This window comes from Natrix helvetica, assembly GCF_964273705.1.
Source record: "Natrix helvetica genome assembly, chromosome: 1".
In the NCBI taxonomy this organism is placed as follows: domain Eukaryota; kingdom Metazoa; phylum Chordata; class Lepidosauria; order Squamata; family Natricidae; genus Natrix; species Natrix helvetica.
The window spans coordinates 216,214,196-216,239,540 of NC_138548.1; the positions used below are offsets into that span (position 1 = coordinate 216,214,196).

The following is a 25,345-nucleotide window of genomic DNA, read 5'->3' on the forward strand; positions in this document are numbered from 1 at the left end:
ATCTTACTGGGAATGACCTGAAGACCGATTACTACCAGCAAAATAGAGAAGTTGTGATCACATAGTTGGTGGTAGCACATGGGAGCATTCCACCCCTTATGATTGAAGATCAGAGCTAGGCTACTCGCCCTTAGCACAAGTGTTGAGTGTTTAGGAATCTGCTTAAATATCATCCAAGCATCCTTGCTACAGATGGAAATTCATGGTGCCAACAAGTAATAAGGCTATTACAAGGCAACTAGAAAAAAAGGCTATTCCCAAAATTATTCTAGAAATTTCTTGCTAGAAATGTACGTCTATCTTTGGGGGCATTTTTTTCAGCCCCGCCACAGTTAAACTATATTTTCAATACTATTAGCATAATATTGGTATTTCAGATAGCTTTTATGGCTGCCTTAAATAGTTTGTGCATATTTGCATGGTGCACACATCCCAGCTTCTAGGCTCTTCCCTTCCTGCCACCTCCACATTTCCTCTTTTAAAAAGAAAAATTGTTTGGAGGATGAAAACAGGGACTAAAAAGTATTTTTTTTCCTGCTGGTGGAGTATTGATTTAAAATCTCTTTGGCCTAAAGAAGAAGACTGCATTCACAATAAGACATTTCCCCCCTCTATAAGACGACCTAGGAATTTGGCTTGTACCGGTATACCAGTATTATTTTCTTTTTCATCATTGCTCTCCTTTATAGACATTTTGGGAGGATTAAAAATTCTGTTTGTACCCTGTTTCCCTGAAAATAAGAACTCCCGGATAATAAGCCCAATCAGGCTTTTGAGTGCATGCGCTAAAATAAGCCCTCCCCAAAAATTATTTATTTAATTAGAAATAATCAGTAACTTTATTTCCAGGCCTCATCAAAGGAGTCCTTTATACTTTTTGCAAAACAAGATACAACATGTTAACAAACAGATAAATCATTGCCTTCTACCAAGTTGTGGGTGCTTCATCGTTTTTAAGAAAAGATTGGATGGTGGACAGCCACCTGTCTGAAATGGTATAGGGTCTCATGCTTGAGCAGGGGTTTGGACTAGAAGACCTCCAAGGTCCCTTCTAGCTCTATTCTGACTTCAGACAATCCATACTCCTTGCTTTCATTGCATTCTGGAAGGTAATGCCAAAAAAGCATTGACAAAAACTTCAAGCCAAGAACAGAAGAGCATTTGGTAAGATACATTTTATAAACACTAATTTGATTTTGATTCTTTTCTGGAGTTTTCTTTTGTACGTATAAAGTAACACGCTACAATTCAGGCTGAGCATTAAAGCCAAAATCTTTTTATCAAGGGAGAAGCAAGTTTAGGACAAGCAAAAATCAGACTTGTAATTATTGTCACTGGCCAGAAAAAGAATCTGTAAAATAGAACACATCATTTCTAACAAGACATGATACTTTTAAGTTCAACCTTGTAGGCATTGTGCAACTTAGGGGTGGACAGAGTTTTCAGGAATGATAGCTATGGCATTTTTGTTTAGTCTTTCTGACATGCATTGCAAGATGCAAACTGAGCTGGAATGTACATAATAAATAGTTTTTTGATTTACACACTAATCCCTTTACTTAAACCTGATTATTAACACAATTACTAAAGTTACTTCCAATATATTTTATGTATTTTTGTCCCATTAAATGCTATACTTTGGTGGGTACTTCTGGAGGGGCTTTTCAATCCCCACCCAAGATTACTGGATGTCCAATGCAAATCTCAAATTGTGCAATGCTGGATAATGATGTGATTGTGGTTTTTTTTCTCTTTAAAAACTGGCTAACTGCAATCTTCTCCTTTCATTTTAGAAACCCATCTAAGTATTATATAAGCAGCCAGTTTAAATGGGGCATCAGCAATGCTGAACTGATGAATGAGAAAATGCTTCTTCTAAATGCAGACGTTTGGAACATACCATGCAATATGTATATAGTATGATCTTTCAATACCCTGGAGCAATTTACTAAGATACTGCTATCACAAATACAAACTTCAAGTAAACTAAGATCACAGCCATGAAGAAAGTGTTTCTTTGAAGCAAACCCTGAGCCACCAAAATATTTGTATGCTAGAGAAATTAAGTTTTCTAAAATATCCCATAAATACATGAATGTATGTATATTTCTGAGTGACGGAGAGAAGGAAATCTCAATAAATTTCTACATGCATACAGTTATGCCATTTTCCCTGAATCAGGACATTTTGTGATTTTTTTTGAAAGCGGATTATTCTAGTTTATATTAAATAAGCAACACTTTCCAAACGGTTATAATATTGAGCAATCGCTCCTTTTTTGTCCTTTTTCCAGGCACTACATTCAAGAACTACTTTGGTGAACAATAATTTTTAAAAGCACTTGGGTGGATTTGGACCTCCCAACCAACCTCAAAATAATCATTTGATTACTTCCCAATAAAACATTTGGAGCGCCAGGAGATGATTTGATTGGCTGCAGAAATGAGATCACAATTGCCAAAAGGTGCAGATATACTGCTTTGGAGCCCAATCGTGCTCCAGCCTCCCAAACAGTTGATCACAGCAGGCTGGTTAATCAGCAGGCACCAGTGCTATGGATAAGCTTGATGCCTGGCCATCTTGGAGGGCAGACAAAAAGTAAACAGATGTCGTTTTTATCTAGTACGTAACCAATCTAGTGAATTTTCTATGAATGCAGGAAGAGCAATGCAAGGATCAGCCATAGTGGAAAAGGATGCAGCTGGAAAGTAGGGAGACATGTCAGTCAGAGTCACTGCTGCTTGAAGAGGAAGAGGAGGAGGAATGCTGAAAAAAAGAGAGAAAGTTTTCAATTGTCAAGTGTGGATAATTTATGACATAAAACAGCTAAATTTATGTTTATATACAAACGTTTGCTGTTTTATAGCACACTTCTCCTTTCTGAGTACCACCACTACCACCACATTCTAGATATCTGGGGGTGAGGCTGAGCACTTGAACATCAACATCTAACTCTTTGTATATTAGAAGGCAGGCAGCTTTTTTTACCAGCAAAGATTGCAAGAGAAAAAAAAATCTACAAAGTTTCATTTAGTGGTTAAGGCATCAGGCTGGAAACCAGGAGACTTGAGTTCTAGTCCTGCCTTAGGCATAAAAGCTGGTTGAGTGATTTTGGGCAAGTCATTCTTTTCAACCCAACTCACAGGTTCTTATTAGGAAAAGAGGGTGGGGCATAAGGCATGTTTGCCAGCTTGTTATTGACACAAATCATAAATTTTAAAAATCTAAAATAAATTTCAAAATCCCATTAATTTCTTGTCCCTTCTGCAAGTCATTAATGAATGCTAAATAGAGTAGATTATTATGCTCATTAATGCTAAATAGAGTAGAAAGCTATTTTGCAATGTCTCGGTCATACTTGTAGAACTGAATTCATTTATATGGCTATCGAACAATATGGTTTCTGGACAGTTTAACAAAATGGCAAAAGAATAAAACACAGTTTCACAGTGGTATAAGCAGCAAGGTAATTGTTATGGAACAGTTTGGTGGTGGGGAAGCCTATTTCCCATACTCTGGCTTGTGTCTATTCCCTGCTTTTATTTTTTATCCCAACAAATCTCTTCTGCCAGTCCTACATGTATTTCATATCCTTCACCCTTCATTTTTTCCAACTCTACTATGGAAGAGATCTATAGGCCAGTAGTAGCCAAGTCATTGGAAGGTTCCTGGCACTTTTCTGGCTGGGATTAGGCCTGAGCCTTTTTCCTCATCTAGATTCAAACAGTATCCAGGCTCAACCAAAACCTCCTAAGCTAAGAGGTGGCGAGGGAGAGGGAGGGGGGGAGAGAGAGAGAGCACTTTAAACAGATATCACATAAGGCAGAATGTTTTGAACCCTGTTGCACAGTGGAGAGCCCTAGGATATAGCATCTCCACTCTTCCCTACCACTGCCTAGTATCTTCCCCTTAGACCCCTGCTCCTCTATGGAACAGTGCCTCCTTGTCCCTACAAAAAAAGTTGGAGACTGGATGATAGTTACCTAATATGCTGGGCCAAGCAATGGCTTCCTGGGGAAAGAGTGCACCATCACCTCTTTCAAAGCAGACAGAAGCACTCCTTCTTTCAAGGATGCATTGACTACTGCCCTGACCCAGCCTTTTGGTACCTCCCTGGTGATGTTCATTAGCAGGCAAAGGGATGGTCCAAACCACTGGGGGCAGGACTAACATCACAAACAACTCTACCAACTTCCTTAAGATTAACAAACTCAAACTCCTCCCGGGTAACTTTAATTAGACAAGGTTTCCATAATCTCACGAGATGTCCAGCTGGTGGTGGCAAACTCCAAGCAAATCTAAGCAATTTGATCCTCTGGATATTTTGAACATTTCTCACAGTGGGCCAACAAATAAAGTCCAAGCACATCACTCTCTTAAAAAAAATCTGGGTGACTTTAAACAGGGCTGTCAGATAACAATTTATGTACATCGTATGAACAGAAAAAATACGGATGATTGTTCTTATCTTCAAAGTGTAGGCTCAAACCTGAGTTCCTACCTAGGTCTGATCAGATCATTCTTGGTTTTTAGCCAGGACATTTCTAGGTGTCTTCTCTGCTAATTATTAATAAATAACATAATTCTTTATCATTTTTTTCTAGAATGAAGTGTTCTTTTCTAGTTTTATAGTGCACACCAACCCGAGAGTAGTTTTAAGAGAGAACTTTAGAAGATGTATTTGCATTCCATGTGGCTGTATGGATCTAATGAGTGAACGTAATCATATTAAGTTTAATTTTAATATTATTATTTTCAAAAAGCAAAACTGTAGTCCTTTGATTGTAGAAATGTGCTGGGGGGGGGGGCATAGAATGGCCGGTCGATATCGAGTAAAATAAATGTGGGCTTTTCAAGATTGCCCTATGGGAGTCTCTAGTTATTAGACACGGAACAAGAGAGCCCAATCAGTAAGGCGTGAATAGCCACCCCTCCCAATCCAAATGCTGATATCTGCATGTGGAGCTCTCTCTTCAGCCAACACCAATGGTGTTGATCAGTTGTTTGGAACGCAGCCAGAACAACAAAAGCAGCCTCTGTTTCAGATTGTCACTTCTGTGCTAATTGGTACGTTGACTGCTTCTGAAATGTTCCTTCATGCATAGCCCCAGTGTAAACCAGGAATCAAACCTCATTGAGCAATGCTTCCCCTCTCCCCATCCCCAAAACAACATGTTCCTCTGTTCCTCCTACTCCTCTTCCTCTACCTCCACCACCAAGGAGCCAAGGAATTAATCCCAGATTCCAAATATGGATCCAAATCAAATGAGCCTTTGAGATTTTCAGAAAATGGAAGATACAGATTTGCGACAAAAATATACTTTGGCAGCAGCTGGAAATATGATTTATTTATAAATCATCATTCCCAACACCAGACGTAGCATTCAGCCAGTTCTGACAGGTTCTGGAGGACCGGTAGCAGAAATTTTGAGTAGTTCGGCAGCTGATCTTCTTTTGTTGCCCTGAACAGGAGAACGGAGCTGGAAAGCAGGTTAGTGGAGTGGGGAGGGAATGGGGATTTTGCAGTAACCTTCCCCTGCCATGCCTACCAAGCCACGCCCACCAAGCCACACCATACCCACCAAGCCATGGCCACATAACCAGTAGTAAATATAATCTGAATCCCACCACTGCCCAATACGGATAGTCCTCGACTTACAACAGTTCTTTTAGTGACCATTTGAAGTTATAATGGCACTGGGAAAAAAGTGACATGATAGTTTCTTACACTTATCACCTTTGCAGCATCCCCATGGCCACGTAATCAAAGTTCAGATGCTTGGCTCGTATTTATGACACGTATTTATGACTCGTATTTATGACGGTTGCAGTGTGCCAGGTCATGTGATCACCTTTTGCAACCTGACAAGCAAAAGTCAATGGGGAAGCCAGATTCACTTAACAACTGTGGCAAGGAAGGTCACAAAATGGGGGAAAAGCTCACTTTTAGCAACAGAAAGTTTGGGCTCAATTGTGGTCATAAATCAAGGACTACCTGTACAGCCTAGGTTTGCCATCCCACTCTTCTCTACTGACCTTTCCATGCCCCTTGTGGTGTTTGTGTGGATTATGCATTTTGTGTGCCTTCTTCATCTTCTTCTTCATCTTTTTAGCAGCTTTCTTGTCCATCGGGTAGGCGCCCACAGCAGCAGCCCCGGGCATCAATGGATTGAATCCTATTCCTCCTGGCATCCCAGGAACAGGTGGGGGCAAAGGACCACCAGGTAGGATAGGCTGATGACCAGGATACGGGGGCTGAATGGGATGGCCAGGGGGATAGGCAGGTTGCCCTGGGATCCCTACTGGGGGAACAGGGCAGGGGCCAGCAGGCATAGGTGCTGGAGGGAATGCAGGATTCGCAGGAGGTGGGTATGCAGGATTGAAGCCACCTGGGTAAGAAGGGTTGGGGGGATGTGCTGCTCCGGGGAAGGCACCTGGCTGCCCTAAAATGAAAGGTAAGAAGAAACAATAGATCTGTTACTCGGTGAAACAAACCCATTTGTAGCCATCTTTGTAGAACGCCTATCAATGAAGGGCTAATTTGCTCACAGAATTCCTGGCTATATTTTGTAGCTTATATATTCTATATACAAAAGTCAATCCCTTCCTAACCTGCTGCACCAGAATGCTGCTAAACTGGGGCATTCCATGACACCGTCTGACCGTTGTGAGAAAGCCCAATACATTTGGATTAAGATCAGACTGGGAAAGGCTAGTTAGTTATCATCCTCAACTCATGATGGATGCAAATAGCACCGGCTCCTAATTTCCCCACAATTTTATAGTGTGCTCAGTGATAACCGTAAAACCCCTCGATCCAGCAGATTTCTCACCCAATGGCAATTGCAAATGCTTTTGCTCTTTGAGCAACATCATGAAGATGCTTTGGCTTGGATGGTTTTTGCTTTTGTAAATAGAATTTATCCAAAGATAACCGAATCCCCCCCCCCCCCAACATTAGCAAATGAGGTTTTCTTTAAGTTCCATCTCTTAGGGCAAATTCGGGGTGAATGTCTCAGAGACCACGACAAAGGATTCCTCCATGTTTGTGCGTTTCAACCTTAAGCATGTCTCTTAAAAGGAAAAATCCAAATGAGCCAATGGTGAAGTGTATCTGGCAGGCAGCAGTAAGGAAAACACACAGGAAGTTCTTCCACAGATTACTGGAGACAGACTAATTCAGCTGCAGGAAGTGGGCTGGCTGAAGTTAATTGCAACCGGCCATAAATGCCTGCAGCGTTGCTTCTGGACAGATTTCCTTTCCACAGGAAATTTGCAAGACTTTTGCCACCAATGTGCTAATGCTGTTACATTGACAATGTTAGGAGACATCAACAAAATGGCATTTAAGGTATTACGGGGGTGGGGAGGGGGGTGGGGAGACACAGAGAGAGAGAGAGACCATGGCAACAAATGTATTAATTCAGCAAGGATCCTGCATTCCAAACCTTTATGGGTAGCTGCCAAAGTCTGGTCTCCATTAAAGCCTCCAGTCACGAGGCCAACTACTTGTCCAGAGAGATTTAATAGGCAATGACACACTGTACTCAATTTGTGCTTTTAGAGAAGTATCTTAGTAAATCCCATTAAATCACCTTCCTTTTTTACCTGCATTGGGATCCCACATGGTCCTTCACAAGAGAACAATCTGCCAATTGAAGGGAAAAGACACAAGTAAGACCAACAATGTAAAATTAGAATCGGTTGTCAGTACTGCACAAACCACCTAGAGTGAAAGATGCATTGAAGCCCTTTTCCATTTAATCTTTCTCCGGGGTCAGGTTGCACATGGCAGGTGTATATCTATGTATTTTAGATATACATCGTTTGTTTTCATCATGGTTTGGAATAAATTATTGTGGCCTGTTTCATTTATAAAGCCAAACCATAAATCGTGAGTTATAAACAATCGTGGTTGATTTCACACATCTCATTAAGAACCTCCTCCCCCCGCCCCCAGTACAAAAATATGATGTATAAATTCAGCAACAAGTAATTTGGGAAAACGGCACAGTATGAATTTCAGGATTCTTGACATATTTTTTCATATGTATTTTTTAGTATTTGTAGTTCTTACTCATACCGATTTAAACAATATCTTTCACAGCAGGATAGAAAATGCACCCAAATACAAGAAAGCGGTTTTAAAAAAATGGGATGAAGTTTTGTAATATTCATGTTTCATACCAAACTCTCAATAGGTTTGAAGAATTATAAAAAAAAGAAACCTTTTGAATTTTGAGAAACTACCCATGTTTTATTCCCTTTTGAGATAAATCAGGCTATGCAAAATGCAGAAAAATATTAAGTTGTAGTGAACAAAAGAAATTAAAGACAGGCGATAACAAAAAAGAGCAATCTAAATGCCATTCACTATATAGCCTTTTCTACTTTTCTATCCTTGAAACCATCTTTGCTTCCACTAAGCTCATGCACATTGCCTTTTGCTCTTTTCGGAGTCTCCTTCAGCCATAACTTTCTTAGTTTTCACACTTCCTTCATAGACAGGCAGTCCTCAACTTACAACCACAATTGGGACCAGAATTTCTGTTGCTAAGTAAAGCGGCTGTTGAATCATGCCCGATTTATTATCTTTTTAAGCCATGTTTGTTCAGTAATTCGCTGCTGTTGTTAAATGAATCATGTGGTTGTTAAGCAGATCTAGCCTCCTCCGTTGATGTTGTTTGTCATTTACCCATCTTTGGCAAATTTCCACCAAGATATATAAATTCACCCCCTTGCTCTAGGGTTTATTATGTATAACTTGCAATTATTCACTCCATTTTCAGTCAGACCCAGTTATTTTCTAATCCATATTCCATTTTCAACTGTTTTGTTGGTCCATAATTCAAGTCAAGTCTACTCATTTTATTATATGCTTTTTCTAAGTAAAAAAAACATGTACTAAATTTTATATCTCACAATCAGACAGTTTGCAAACTTTCTGGCATAAAGTTGCAGAACACTTCCCACATTTTGTTCATTGTTACCTCTTGAACCATTTCTGCCAAACATGCCCAAGCCGTTCCATATACATAATTTCATAACCGAACATTTTTTTTATCTACACTATCTACATCTGCAGCAGTGGTGGGTTTCAATTTTTTTTAGAACCTCTTCTGTAGGTGTGGCCTGCTTTGTGGGAGTGGCTTGCCGGCCATGTGACTGAATGGGAGTGGCTTGCCAGCCATGTGACTGGGTGGGCGTCGCCAACTTGTAAAATGTGGTGAAACTCACTTAACAACGCTCTTGCTTAGCAACCAAAATGTTGGCTCAGAAACTCTGGCATTTGAAGCACACAAGTCTTAAAGCTGTCAAGTTACAAGACCCTTGCACCCCTAACCCTTTAGAAAAAAAAAACCCTGGGGGTGTTCAAACTTGACAGCTTTAAGACTTGTGGACTTCAACTCTCAGAATTCCTCCTCTTGCTCTTCATCTTGATGATGTGCGGATGGGCGGGGGGAGGGAGCTGGAACCGGTCCTAAATGGCACTGTAGATTTGTGGAACCTCTTCTATAGAAGAGGTTAGAACTGGCAGGAACCCACCCCTGATCTGCAGTCTTGTTCAACAAATTCACAGTACCAATATTTGTTTAAAATAACTTTTCCTCAAACCCAAACATTTACAATGTACATTTCACCTCCGTTTTTGACATCTCACTATCATTCCCAAACTTTTTTCTAAAAAACACCATCATACTTCCCCCTCACTATATTTAAATTGGGTCTCTCTCTCTCTCTCTGCCGAACTTTCCTCACATAATTATTATTGTGAGGAAAAAAGAGGAGGAGGAAGATGACACATTGAATTGGTGAATGAAATGCCAGATATAAAATAATCACTTAAATAAAATAAGTTCAGCACGTTTGTTTTTAGTTCCATTGCCTCTGCTAAAGGTACCTTCCTTAGCCATTTTCATCCACCTTGAAAACAATTCTTTTATTTCTACACAAACATTCTACATTTTCTTCTGTCTTTTTCTAATCTATTCCTTAGTCTTTGACTACATTTGCTGCCATTTTTTTTCTTCCTAAACACATTATATCATATCTTTCCCGCAGCAGGAACCATTACCTTTTGTTTTTTTCTCATCCACATCCTTTTTCATCTCAAGTGGCCATGAAATATTATTTCTTATATTCCCCACTAGCATAACTACAGGCTTTCCTTTCTTTAAATCATTTTAGAAATTCTAGCATTGGTGTGTTATCTAAATGAGATTAAAACATTTAATATTGGACTGAACATTCAGGGCAAGAAATACATTATTTCAATGTTTAGAATTCCTTTTGGCCATGAAGTCCTTAAGGTATCCCTGAAATGATTTAAATACAAAATGCTACTTTCTTTCAACAATGTCCTTACAATTCCACAATAAATATAACAGCTTTTCATTTCTAATCGCGTTCATGTATACTCAAAATAACATTTAAAAGAACAAAATAGAATTAGCATCCTCTGGTTTTAAGGTCTTAATGTTCCAAGGCCAAATGATGGGAACATGCATTGACCAAAACATCTCCATCAAAGCAAATCAATTTTGTTATTGCAATTAGACTAAAAGAATACATGACTGAAACCTAGCCAAGAAAGCTACATAAATTACTCTGCATTAGACTGAGGCAGGATAAAAAGCCCTACTCTTTTTCACTTACTGAATCCAGAAAGGTTAACAATTTTCCTGCCAAATATATTTAGATCCTCCATTACAATTTGCTTCTTCTGCAAACTCCTTACTAAAGTCTTGCTATAGGGAGAAACTGACTGCAAATGCCATTCTAACAACTCCTCATCCCCTTAGGCAGGATGATTCCCTCACTGGCAATATCTGCAGTGAAATACACTATGCGCTCTGAAATGGTCATTGTTAATGTATACACTTTTTTCTCTATCAACATTTGCACTGCTGCTATTGTAGGAATTTGGGCTTTAAAGGTCTATGTGCACAACCCCCCCCCCCAAAAAAAAATGTTGCCCGTTCAGGTAACTAATATTTGCAGCTACGGAAGCAGCAAGTCTATAGTGCTGAAAAAGAAAAGGCTTTATCTACATCAGGGGTCCTCAAACTTTTTGAACAGGGGTCCAATTCACAGTCCCTCAGCCTGTTGGGGGGGGGGAAATCGGTGGGGTGGGTGTGGCTAGGTGGTCATGTGACTGGGTGGGGTGTGGCCAGGTCATGTGACTATGTGGGTGTGGCCAATTTAACAGTCCATTGAACAACGCATAGAGATTAAACTTTAATTTGTTTTGCTCCTGGGGGCGTTTCATTTGCTTTTGTTTGCATGTTGCTCTTTTGGTTGCCTTTTCTTTTTACTAGATCGTTTTTTCAGTTGTTTAAGAGTCTAGTGGTCCACTTCAGGAAACTCACTGTTCTCACTGAGGAGAAATTTCCTGACAGTGAGAACAATTAATCAGTGGAACAGCTTGCCTCCAGAAGTTGTGAATGCCCCAACACTGGAAGTCTTTAAGAAGATGTTGGATAGCTATTTGTCTGAAACGGTATAGGGTTTCCTGCCTAGGCAGGGGGTTGGACTAGAAGACCTCCAAGGTCCCTTCCAACTCTACTATTGTATTGTATTGTATTGTAAACTCAGTTTTGCAGTAATTCTTCCCCGCACCAAGGAGCTTGAGAAATCTCTCTCCCCCGCTCTCTCTTTCTCTCTCCCCTCCTCTGTCTATCTATCTCTCTTTATCTATCTTCTGGAGGTAAGGTAGGTGAAAAATGGGCCATTTTTACCCATTTTGGGGCCTCCTGGGGCATCTGTGCGCCCCATTTTTCACCACCCCCGCCTACATCTCTGGAGGCCAAAATTGTTGGCCTTGGTGTTAGTTCCTCGAGGCTACGACGCCATTGACTATCATTACCGGCCCCTGATTGGTTGAGACGCGAGCAGCCAGCTGGAGGGAGAATGCAGCCATTCTATTGGTTCGGCGTTTGACAGCTCTAGTATAAAAGGACTGTCAGCTGTCAAATGTTGCTGTTTGCCAGTTCGAGATTTGCCTTACATTTTTGCTGTGTTAAAACTATTAATAAAGATTGTGTTAGCTTCAACCTGCCTTGCCTCAGTTCCTGCCTGCCTCGTTTTCCCTACAGAACATTTACCTTTCAGTTCCAGCCTGTTGAGGTAAGTTGTGTGCTCAGCTGAAGGGTGGGGTGGGGATTATGTGGGCAGAGCAGTCTCCTGGTCCTGCGCGGGCCAGATTAATGGCTTCGGCGGGCTGCTAGCCATAGTTTGAGGACCCATGATCTACGTCATCTCAATCGCTCTTCCACCATTATTAAAACTAACATTATCCCTTCATGATTCAACAAGTACCGTATTTTGAGAGAATGAAAAGATAGCTTGTTTAAGGCAGGATGTTAACAAGGGAAATGCCTAGCACACAAACTAGCTCATGTAAGTTCTGAATTAAAGGCTTCATCCAAGACACTGTACGTTTTTAGGTATGATTTGTATCTGAAATGTTTATTTATTAATCACATTTAAAAGCCACCTTTCTCATCACAGCTCTTGATGGCATTCAAATGAATAATCAATATTCATAAAAAACATAGAATCATAGATTCATAGGGGCTGGAAGGTAGTCCAGAGGTCTTCTAGTCCAACTCCCTGCTCAAGGCAGGAGTCTTATATCATCCCAGTCAAATGGTTGTCCAATCTATTTTTGAAAACCTACAGTGATGGAGCACCCACAATCCCAAAAGGCAAGCTATTCCACAGATTAATTGCTGTAATTGCCAGAAAATTTATTTTTACTTCTAAGTTGGATCTCTCTTTAACAAGCTTCCACTCATTACTTCTTGTCTGCCCTGTGATACCCTAGAGAAGTGATGGCAAACATTTTTGGCTGCCGTGCCAAAAGCAGGGGGAGCACAGGGGGGTCTTGCACCGGTGTGCCACACCCATAATGCTATGCGCACGCAACCCCCAGCGCATGTGAATGTGCATGATCAGCGACCCCACCCCCCGCTTTTGCCACGGTTTTATCGCCTTCCCCTGGCTCCAGAAGCTTTCTAGGAATCTGGGGAGGGTGAAAACAGCTTCCCCCCCCCCCCCCGGACACCCTGCGGAGGCCTCAGGAACTTCCCTGAAGCCTCTGGAGGGCAAAAAATGGACCTACAGGGAACCCGGATGTTCGGGAATGGTGACTTCCTGTTTCTCTGTAGGGCCAATTTTCGACCTCCGGAGCCTTCAGGGGCGTCCAGGAGGCTTCCCTGAGGGCAAAAATCGGCCCTACGAGCAAACCAGAAGTGACTTCTGGTTTGTCTGTAGGGGCGATTTTCGACCTCCGGAGCCTTCAGGGGCAAAAAATGGTCCTATGAGTACCGGAAGTCCATTCCTGAACTTCCGGGTTCCCCATAGGGCCAGTTTTCGTGCTTTGGAGGCTTCAGGGAAGCCTCTGGAGGGTCAAAAACGGCCTCAAAAGAAGGCCAAAGTCAGCTGACCAGCGCGCACATGCTCGCTGGCCAGCTGACAGGGCATCGCCTTGCACACCCTGACAAATGGCTCCGCGTGCCACGTATGGCACGAGTGCCATAGGTTCTCCATCACGGCCCTAGAGAGTAAGTCAATCCCCTCTTTGTGAAAGCCCAAGTATTAGAAGACAGCCATTATGTATATTCTCCTCAATCCTTCTCTTCAATAGGCTAGACATACTTAGCTCCCTCAACCATTTGTCATATGATTTAGCCTCCAGATCCTTTATCATATTTGTTGCTTTTCTCTACATACTTTCCAGGTTCTCAACATCTTTTTTGCATCGTGATGACAAGAACTGGTTGCAGTATTCTAAGTGTGGTCTCACAAGCATGATGTAAAACAGTACTATCACTCCATGTCTTGATACTATTCCTCTGTTGCAGCCTAGGATTGCACTGGCTTTTTTTTTTTGACAGCTGCAGTACACTGGTTAATACTTATGTAATAACCCACTAGGACTCATAGATCCCTCTCACAATTACTATGGTTGAGCCAGGTTCCATCTATATGTGATAGCTAACCTTTTTGTTGTCACGTGCCGAAAGTGTGTGTGTGTGTGTGTGACTGCACGCGCCCATGCCCGCACCCATAATGCAATGTGCGGTGACCCGTGTGCTCCTCCCCCGCACATGCATGTGTGACCCCTGGGCTCCCCCTACCCCCTGCACATGTGTACACGATCCCTTGCGCTCTCCGTTTTGGGCCTAGTAGGTCTCCCTGCAGCCTCCTGGGAGCAAAGATGGGCTGGCCAGTCGCCCCCTGTGCATGCGCCCCACCCCGTGCATGTGCTGCAGAGACTCAAAAATCAGCTGGCTGGCGGGAGACGTGCGTGCATGCATGACGGAGCTAAGCTGGGGCAATGGCTCACGTGCCATAGGTTCGCCATCACAGATCTATATACTATTCCTATGCATTTACCTTTCCCTATCTAAGTGCAGGGCCTTACTTTTCTCACCATTGAACTTGTATCTTGTTGGAGAGGGAACAATGTCAAGTCTGAAAAGACCCTTCTCGATGTTGAGCCTATCTTCTAAAGTGTTGGCTATTTCCCACCCTTAGCTTGGTATCATCTACAAATTTAATGAGTTCTTCCATCCCCTCATTTAGATCATTTATGAAGATGTTGAAGAGCACTGGGCCCAAGACCAAACCTTGAGGTACCCCTCTCCATGCTTCCCTCCATATAGATGTATTTCCTTTGTGGACTACACATTGAGCGTTGTTGGTCAACTAATTGTGAATCCATCTGGTGGTGACGCCATCTATATCTTCTTATCAAGAAGTAGGCTGTGGTCTATTTTGTCAAATTCAGTATAGCAAAAGCCATCCATAAGAAAGCAAAAACTTGGTGATAGCAATCTAATAAAAAAAACCGAGCAGCATCTACAAGTATTTCCTAATCCAACACCTGGGGCAAAATCTTCAACGCTCAAAAGATGAGAGGGTTAGGGATAAGGCCCATGACAGAGAAGACAGATTGCTGGGATTCCATCAGATGATGCTGTTTTAAGAATGGGATCTCAGGACCTCAAAGGATGAGTGAACTTGTGAGGTGGCCAATGAGTGATATCCTTCCAATTATTATTTTCCTTTTCTTGTTTACTTCTACTTTTGTAGTTGTTAATGTTTCTTAATAACTAACTGTAATGATTCGAGGTAAACATTATTTTATATTTATCTTGTGAGATTGTTACATGCTGCCCAGAATCAATTTCCATGAGATGGGCAGCCATAAAAATTTGATTAATAATTTAATTTAATTTTTTAATTTTATTTAATTTATAGACCGCCCCCTCTCCCCAAAGGGACTCGGGGCGGTGTACAGACCACAATAAAACAATATACAAACTTAAATAGTTATAAATACCCATTAAAACAAATTATATGATAGGCTGTACAGTATAGTTAAAAATTAAAACAACCTATAAAATCTATCCCTAAATATTTAACATTTAAAATTTAAAATACAGGCTAGAGGGACACAAAAGCTACAGTTAGGCCAGGCCAGCTAAATTAAACAGGTGGGTCTTTAGTTTGTTATGGAAGGAGCGGAGATCGGTCGTTATTCTAATGTCGGGGGGGAGGTCATTCCAGAGGGTCGGGCCCATCACAGAGAAGGCCCTACTCCTGGGCGTTGCCCGCTGGCACTGCCTAGTGGACGGCACCCGGAGGAGTCCCTCTCTGTGAGAGCGGATCGGCCGAAGGGATGTATGGGGCAGGATGCGATCCCGCAGGTAGCTAGGTCCTGAGCCATGGAGCGCTTTAAAGATGATGGTCAATACCTTGAAACGCACCCGAAAAGCCACAGGTATTTATTAATAATAAACAAATATGCCCACTGTCAGATCTAACTGGACAAACGGAAACAATAGGGGAAAGAAAGTTCTTCAAATAGCCAAAGATAGACCAATTCCCACTTTGCAGTTTTAAGTACTCACAAATATTCATACAGGTAGTCCTCAACTTAAAACCACACAGAGCCCAAAATTTATCTTGCTAAGCGAGGCAGTTAAGTGAGTTCCACCTCATTTTACAAGCTTTTTGCCATAGTTGGAAGAAAATCAATGCAGTTTTTTAGTCAATCATGCAGCTGTTAAGCAGATCTAACTCCCCCCACTGACTTTGCTATTTGGAAGCCAGATAGGAAGCTTTAAAATGGTGATCGCATGACCACAAGACAGTGCAACTGTCAAAAATATATGCCAGTTGTTAAGTGCCCATATGCTGATCATGTAAACCACGGGGATGGTACAACAGTCTTAAGTGTGAAAACTGGTCATAAGTCACTTTTTTTTCAGTGCTGTTGTTTGAATGGTCACTAAACAAATGGTTGTGAATCAAGGTCCTGTATGTAATTAAAGAGGACTGAAAAAAAATTCAGATGGCAAAAACTCTGCTGCTTTATAGTGATCATCTGGATTTTTGCAGCCTAGATATAATCTGAATTGCAAACTAGCACTATCTTTTTTGTAAAATCTCTTAAGGGTTATTGTAAAAACAAGTGCTTTAAGCTCCCTCCTCTCTGTAACAGAGAGACCAGCCTCAACTTAACACTAGGTTATTTCATAGTCTAGAGCAGGGGTAGTCAACCTTTTTATACCTACCGCCCCCTTTTGTATCTCTGTTATTAGTAAAAAAATTCTAACCGCCCACTGGTTCCACAGTAATGGCGATTTATAAAGTAGGGAAGTAACTTTACTTTATAAAATTTATAAAGCAGAGTTACAGCAAATCCCTACCGTCCACCATGAAAGCTGGAACACCCACTAGTGGGTGGTAGGGACCAGGTTGACTACCACTGGTCTAGAGTAACCGTCCCCAACCTTTGGGGCACCAGAGACCGGTTCCATGGATAGAGATTTTTCCCACTGACTGGATGGGATGTGGTTTTGCATGCAAAGCCTGCATCCCGCAGATGGGGCTTTGCTTGTTTGCATGGCCTGGTTTTTGACATGCTGCTGCTAAGGGTTGGGGACCCCTGGTCTAGAACAAGGGTAGCTAAACTTGGCAATTTGAAGACTTGTGGACTTCAATTCCCAGAATTCCCCCACCAGCACTCCATTGCTGAGTTTAGAGAACCCTGCCTAAAACCTTCAGCAGAAAGAGCTCTTGATGCTAAGTGTATTTATTGTGGGAATAATAGTTGTTGCATTTGTTAATAATTCTCATCTAAGCCAAGAGTCCCCTTTCTCAACATATGCCTTCCAGCAGTATTGGAAAGACTATTTGAAAAAATTACTGGTTGGGTATTTCAGAAATTACAAACCCAGTACAGCTTTGACCCCTTTACAAAAACGTAAACAGAAGGCATCAGATTGTGACGTTTTAATCATTTCCAAAAACCTGGGAACATCTAGGATCCAAGGTGTTGGAACAGGGGTGTCAAGGCCCACAGGTCAGATTCAGCCCACAGGGTCACCCTGGAAACAGCGAAGGACTGGCCCACGATGCCTCTGCAGGAGGCCATTGCAGCAGAAAATGGAACTCGGGAGCACGTTTTCTCTGGCAGAGCGCTTTGGTCACCACAGGCACCTCTGACATGAGTCATGTCGAGTTGGCCATACCCATCCCGGCCCTCTGAGGTCAAACACAATCCTGATGTGGCCCTCAATGAAATCGAGTTTGACACCCCTCTGCTAGAACAAAGCAGCCAACTCTTTCTTGTGGACTCTATAATATTCTGTAGTTTTGTGCTGAAGTATTTGTATTATTTCTACTTTCTTCTCCTGCTATTGCTAATGGGAAAATTGAGTCTTCCAATATGAGGATGAGCTTTTGTAGATCAGAAACAAAATCACATTTTGATCAATCAGGTCCACAAAATTAAGGAAGTTCTGAAATGTTTATACAAAACTAGCAAGCACATGCTTACAATAAGAATGCTCAAGCAAATGAGAAGGAAATCAAAGAGGGGAAGAATTCAGTTGAAATTCAGAGACCATGAATGAAGTCACCTGGCAATCAGTATAGACTATAATTAATCTAACAAGACTGCAGTTCTATACTACTTCCTTCCCTCTCAGTTGATCAGAGAGAAATGTGGGATTTAAAAAAAAGTTGAATCAGACTTTTTTCCCTACACAAATGACTATTATTGTAATTAGAACCATTGTCTCAATTTCTATAATCTGCCCAAGTGTTTGGACTATATTATTTGATGTAGGGGGAAAAAAACCTCCATTTTATGAGATCTGAGGAAACTTTTTGCCATAATGTCCACAGCAGAAGGCTATATATAATCTTGGAATAGTGATTGTTTGGCAACTCAATGTAAATCAAGTACTGTGTGGCTAGAAAAAAAGGCAAATGCCGTTTCAGGCTGCATCCACAAAAATAGGTTCCAAATTACACTAAACAATCATTACTCGTAATTTGAGTGGTCAGATCCCACCTGGAGTATCTGTACATTACACTTTAAGGAAGATACCAATAAGAACAGTTTGACACTGGGTCTAAATACTCAGATGGCTAGGAGACATCTTTCATTGGAAGGCTTCAAGCAGAGATGATATAGCTTTGGTAGGGGTGCTTTAATTGGGATTCTAGCACTTCATAGCCTCTTCCAATCTATGATTCTGCAGATCCACGTCCTTCATTGTGTAATTTTAACATCTCCTCTCCTTTACTTTTTCCACTCTCTCATATCTTGCTCTTATTTGCCCAACACAGACTCCCTATACTCTTTTACATAGGATGTACTTACACTGTTGACATTAAACAACATCGAGTGGAACTAGAAACAACACGTGACAGTGTATATAGTATGCCTGCTAAAGCTCAGCCAGCTGTGCCCACCCACTCCCAGGCTGTTCCATGCCTTCCTCCTCTCAATTTTCAGCAGCCTCCAATAGTCAGCCAGCATCCTGCATTTGCTGAACATGCTCAGAAGTGGGAGTGGATTTCCCAATACTTTTTGTATCTTTCTTGCTTTTAGGTTTCTCCAAAATTATTTCTCCTTCACATCATTTGAGCTACATAAACTCAATGAGTCTGCTTCTAACATCTGGAATTTTAGTACAGGCCTCTTTAAGAATCTATGATACTTGAAGGCAGAGATGGGGAATTATGGTCCTTTCATGACCTATGGACTTCAACTCCCAGAATTCCTAAGCTAGCATGACTGGCTCAAGAATTCTGGGAGTTGAAGTCCACAAGTCATAAAAGGGCTATAGTCTCTGTAAGTGAACTTCCGGTAGGATTCATCAGTTAAAAATCCTCACTTTTAGGACGAAACTATTGTATTAGATAGTAACTCCAAATCTCACACGTCTGCATGGGTTACTAAAAGTTCATCACCAGGATTATTAGTTAAGTGCTCTAAAATATTACTGTGCTTATGATTACTAATAACCTAATTGTATTCCTTAGTTTTAAAGATGGGTCATAGCTTTACATTTGTGTTATTCAACCTTGGCAACTTAAAGGAGCTGAATTCCAAAAATTCCTCCACCAGCATGCTTTTGCTGGGGAATTCTGGAAATTGAAGACCACACATCTTATTATTGCCAAATTTGAAAAACACAGCTCTAAGATTCCACTTTTACTTTCTAAAAAGGTGCCAACACTTCATTTTCTGGGCATGGCAATCCCATTATTGTAACTTAAGAAGTAAAAATAGGGTAAATCCAACTCGATCAAGTGATTAACCGAGGTGGATTTAGCCTCAGCAAGGATGTCCTGAAAATTGCATTTCCATTTAAATGTGCAAGACCCGTTCCCAGTTATATTTACCTCGTGGTAAATATATCACACCAAGCGATCAACCACCAACTCACTTCAGTCTCAACTACTGTTAGATATTAGCATATATCGAGATAAGTCTTCCCTCAGGTCCGCTCCTACAGCGGGAAACAGGTATTCATCTGATTGGTCAATGGGCGTGCCTCATCCCTATAAAAGGGGAACCCTCCGACCACAGGTTAAGCTGGATCACTACTACTACTAATAAAATGAGCTGTTGAGTTACTTCGTGTCCGCAGTCTGTCTCTCGTTGCCCAGATCTAACATTGGCGACGAAGGTGGGATTGAGAGACAGATAGGACGAAGAGCGCACTTCAAGAATCTCCGGATTTGATCCAGCCCAGGAATTCGGCAGAAATTCCGGCAGCCATCTCAGATCACCGCAGCGCGGCAAATTCAAACTGAGAAAATGGCGATGCATGCTCCCCCCGCTCCTTTCGACCCAGCAACCGACGAATGGGAAGCCTTCATGATTCGCTTCGAGTGTTTCCTCGAAGCAAATGAGTACACGGGGATCACCGATGCAAGAAAGAAAAATATCTTCCTCGGCTACTGCGGAAAGGAAGTCTTCAATACGGCCAGAGACCTCACCGCGCCTACTCCAATACAAGCAGTACCGTGGGCGACGCTGAAACAAGCCTTGGAAACACATTACGCGCCAAAACCGTCCCGCCATGTCAGCCGCAAAGAATTCAACACGAGGACTCAAATGGCGGGAGAATCCATTAACCAATTTGTTGCAGCTCTACGAAGAATAGCAGCCCACTGTGAATACAGGGATTTGGAAGAGCATATCTTAGAGCAATTCATCTGTGGGGTAAGAGACATTTCGTTGCAAAAGAAACTGTTAGCCAACCCGAATCTAACCCTACAGTCAGCATTGAACAAAGCAAGAGCGTCGGAATCAGCGGAGAAATCAGCAGTGACCATACAAAGAAGGGTCAACGAAACCCAGCCGGCACCGAGACAAACCAGAGTCCACTACGAAGACGCAAGCCCCGACTACGTGGATCCCGAGTTCGAGGACAGTCACCTAATGCAGAGCAGTCACTGGAGGCCTGGGGGGAAACCCGGATCCCGCTTGCCGCCCTGCGCAAGCTGCGGAGGGAATCACCCCAGGTCTACTTGCAGGTTCAGGAACGTTGTTTGTTCGCACTGCAACAAACTTGGGCACATCGCACGAGTGTGCCGGAGCGGAGTCCCTGCCTCACGGCAGCCACCCATGTACCGCCAACAGAAGCCCAACCCAGGGGCTTGGCGAAGTCAAAAAGGGCGCCCAGAGAGAAATCCACAAGTGTTTACCCAGAGAGAAACTCCCCAAAGAGCTGAACGAGCGTATTCCCAGAGAGATTACTCACAAGAAAGTGAGCGAGCGTATCCCCAGAGAGAATTCACACAGAGAGCCGAAAGAGCGTTCTACCAAGACGCTCAACGAGAGTATTTTCAGGATATAGACGATGAGATAGAGTTGACCCAGAGAGAGGAGTTGCGAACGTATCTCACCACGATACATCAGGTCCGCCCTAAGCGGCCCAAAAGGCTGAAAGTCACAGTCCTCTTGGAGGGCTCACCCTGCGAGCTGGAGGTTGACACAGGATCAACCCTGACGATCATTTCATGGGCATCCATGAAACAGGCCATTCCCGGCCTCAGAAAGAGCCAACTGCGCGCTCCTGACGTCCTGCTACGAGACTACCAGGGGAACCAAGTCCCCATCGTGGGCCAAGGCACATTCCACATCCAGTTTAAGGACATCGAAGCCCAGCTGCCCGTGACCATCTCCAGCGCGCCATTGCAGAACCTCCTGGGGCTTGATTGGTTTGAAGCCCTGGGATTAGAAGTCACCGGAATCAACGCCGTGAGAAACAGCAGCGCTGAAAAGATCTTTAAGGAGTTCGAGGATGTGTTCAGCTCCGGTCTTGGTAAGTATGTGGGCAAACCAATATCGTTCAATTTAGATCCAAATGTGGCGCCAATCCGACTTAAACCGAGACGAGTGCCTTTTGCACTCCGCCCAAAAATAGATAAAGAGATAGATAAGTTAGTGGAACAAGGAATCCTTGAGCCGGTAGATCACGCGCGTTGGGAGACACCTATCGTGACCCCAGTTAAGTCAGACGGATCAGTCCGCTTGTGCGCAGACTATAAATGCACAATTAATGTCGCGCTACAACAGAGCGCATATCCGGTGCCCGTAGTACAGCACCTATTGCACTCATTGGGGCCAGGAAAGGTTTTCGCTAAGTTAGATATGGCACAAGCTTACCAGCAACTGCCAGTAGATAGCGCCACAGCGGAGGCCCAGACTATAGTGACGCACAGAGGAGCGTTTAAATGCAACCGGCTACAATTCGGCGTAAGTATTGCTCCAGGATTGTTCCAGAGCGTCATGGAACGACTGTTGCAAGGGATACCGGGAGTCGTCCCATATTTTGACGATATCTTGGTGTCCGCTGCAAACGAGGAGCAACTAAACAAAAGAGTCAGATCTGTTTTGGCCAGAATCAGAGAGAAGGGCCTCCGCCTTAAAAAAGAAAAATGCCAAATTAACGTGCCTAGTGTAGAATTCCTGGGTTATAGAATTGATGGTCAGGGAATTCACCCCACTGAAAAGAAAATTAAGGCAATCCAGGACGCCCCCACACCACGAAATCAAACCGAGTTGCAGGCCTTCCTCGGACTACTTAATTTCTACAGCGTTTTTCTGAGACAGAAGGCGACCGTTGCTGAGCCACTACACCGTCTACTCCAGAGGAACGCACCATGGAGATGGGGACGAGCCGAAGCTGCAGCATTCGCCGGGGTAAAGCGCCTGCTCACCACTGACTCACTACTTGTGCAATACAGTCAAACCCTCCCGCTGGTATTGACCTGCGACGCATCGCCTTTCGGGGTTGGAGCAGTCCTCAGCCACAGGATGCCCGACGGGAAAGAAGCACCCATTGCTTTCTACTCCAGAACTCTTTCATCGGCCGAAAGGAACTACAGCCAAATGGACAGAGAAGCATTGGCTGCCGTTGCAGGTGTGAAACGTTTCCATGAATACCTCTACGGCCGCGATTTTGAACTCATTACTGATCACAAACCGCTGTTAGGACTTTTGGCGGGAAATCGCCCCACTCCGGTCTCCCTTTCTCCACGTATGACCAGGTGGACTGTTTTCCTGGCTGCGTACTCTTACAAGTTAATTCATCGACCGGGCTCCACTCTAGGGCACGCAGATGCGCTCAGCCGTTGCCCATTACCAGACATTTTGCCAGACCCCACTCCAGAAGTACCGGTATTGCTCATTGACTGTTTGGATTCGGGACCGGTTTCTTCTTACGATGTCGCAAGGTTCTCCTCGAAGGACAATTTAATAAAACAAGTGCAAACTTGGGTATGGAGGGGGTGGCCGAAGGGAAATGTGGGCCCGGAATTCAAAATGTTTTGGTCTAAACGGGACGAACTCTCCGTGTTACAGGGATGTTTGTTGTGGGGGGATCGAGTTGTTATTCCTTTTGCTCTACGAAAAAAGGTATTGAATGCTTTACATATGGGTCATCCGGGGATCGTGAGAATGAAAGCGTTAGCGAGAAGTTATGTGTGGTGGCCCAATATGGACAAAGAAATAGAGGAGTGGGTGGCCACTTGCGACCCATGCCAGGAGTCGAGACCAGCACCCCCGGAAGCGCCCGCCACAGAATGGGAGAAACCCAAGGCACCCTGGTCACGCATTCATATTGATTTTGCAGGACCATTCCAGGGTCAAACCTTCCTCATAGTTGTAGATGCTTATTCTAAATGGTTAGATGTAGTCCTAATGACATCAACCACGGCAGAGGCAGTTATAAAGGTTCTTAGGCGGCTTTTCGCCACCCATGGTCTACCAGATCTGTTAGTATCGGACAACGGGCCCCAATTCACGGCCATGCAGTTCGAAACATTTTTAGCAGGGTTGGGAATCAGACACGCCCTCATCGCGCCATTCCATCCAGCGTCCAATGGTCAGGCAGAAAGAATGGTGCGGTTCGCGAAAGAGGCCCTCGCCAGGATGGGCCCGGGGGATTGGCAAACACGCATTGACCATTACCTCCTCATTCAACACATTACCCCGAGCGCAACGACGGGTAGAAGCCCCGCTGAACTACTAATGGGTCGCCGCCTACGGTCTCACCTGGACAGGCTCCACCCGAATTATTCTACCTCGGCTCCCCCAGACTCTACAAGTAAGGTCAGATCTTTTAGAGAAGGAGACACTGTTTATGCTCAAAATTACACAGGGGGGACATTGTGGATACCGGCGAGGGTCATTGGCATCATGGGCCCTCGATCGTATTTGTTAGAGCTTGAAGATGGGCGGAATTGGAGAAGGCACATCGATCAGCTTCGAGGTCGCCTAGCACAATCCAACTTACGGGATGAGGGCGAAAGTTTCCTGTCCACAGAAAGACAACCGCAGGGAAACTTCATCCCAGGAAACGACGACACCGGCGAGCTAAGCGGGGGACAGGACATCACGCACGCAGCTGAGCAACCCCCCGTCATCACAGCCGCTGAGCAACCCCCCGTCATCGCAGCCGAACAAGATACCAGGGAAAAGAGCATCGAAAACGCAAGACCTCCAGAAACAGAAAAAGCACCCGATCCTGCAACCACTTCAAACCAACAGGAAACCAGTCCTGCAAGTACTTCAACGCAACCTGAACTCCGACGTTCCTCCCGAGCAAGACAAACACCCACCTACCTAAAGGACTATGTCACCTACCGCAACGTCCCATCTAGGAGGGGAGGGGTGTTAGATATTAGCATATATCGAGATAAGTCTTCCCTCAGGTCCGCTCCTACAGCGGGAAACAGGTATTCATCTGATTGGTCAATGGGCGTGCCTCATCCCTATAAAAGGGGAACCCTCCGACCACAGGTTAAGCTGGATCACTACTACTACTAATAAAATGAGCTGTTGAGTTACTTCGTGTCCGCAGTCTGTCTCTCGTTGCCCAGATCTAACAACTACCTTTCATTTAAACCGCTCTCTGGGTTCTCAAGAGATGCAAAGTGAATCCATGCATGCAATTAGTTTGTTGATCCTACGTCTTGAGAACCCAGCAAGTAGCTTAAATAAAAGGTGGTTTAAACTAGCCATGGCTAAATGTGTCGTCCCTTATGTCCACACCCACAGGGGAAACAACACCCATTTTCCTTCAGAAAAGAAGATGATCCCAAACAATCCCATCCAAAGAAGAGTTAACTACCTTTAGCGACTCTCCCTGCGGCAGCACTCTCTTAACTGCTCCAACTATCACTTCCTGGATCCCTTTGCATCTGACACCGTTTCCAAATTGCTCGGTCCCATTGGCTCAGCGGGTTTCTTTCCAAACTTTCCATTGGTCGGAAGGGATGTCCGTCAAAAAATCGCGCCTCCATCACTCCTGCCTTTTTCTAGCTTTTAAAGCAGGAATTGCAGGAAGGAACCGCGTAATAAGGGGGAGAACTGTTTGTGGTTCTGTTGCTATAAACAGTTGTGGTCCGGTTTAAAGTTTTTCAATGGACATGCACCTCCTTTGTTTCCGTTCAAATCTTGAGATAGAACTTGCACGTGAACGGGAAAAGGGCGTTGTATAAAGTGCAGCGGTTTGAAACT

The 25,345-nt window shown here is 43.4% G+C and overlaps 1 protein-coding gene across 1 annotated transcript; it reads right to left on the reverse strand.

Moving 5' to 3' along the window:
* Positions 1 to 1,254: 1,254 nt before the first annotated feature.
* On the reverse strand, positions 1,255 to 25,061 carry PRR13 (proline rich 13). The gene is made up of 4 exons (XM_081938423.1): positions 24,957 to 25,061; positions 7,609 to 7,648; positions 6,037 to 6,443; positions 1,255 to 2,766 (listed from the first exon to the last, which is right to left on the reverse strand). The coding sequence occupies exons 2-4, from the start codon at positions 7,625 to 7,627 to the stop codon at positions 2,722 to 2,724; spliced, it is 471 nt and encodes a 156-aa protein (XP_081794549.1). The 5' UTR covers positions 7,628 to 7,648; positions 24,957 to 25,061; the 3' UTR covers positions 1,255 to 2,721.
* Between the last annotated feature and the right edge of the window lie 284 nt (positions 25,062 to 25,345).

Excerpts from the sequence above, each read along its gene's own strand:
- PRR13 (XM_081938423.1), bottom strand. Across the intron at positions 2,767-6,036 it reads ACCACAAGGGGCATGGAAAG|CATTCCTCCTCCTCTTCCTC; the intron begins GTCAGTAGAGAA and ends TCTTTTTTTCAG.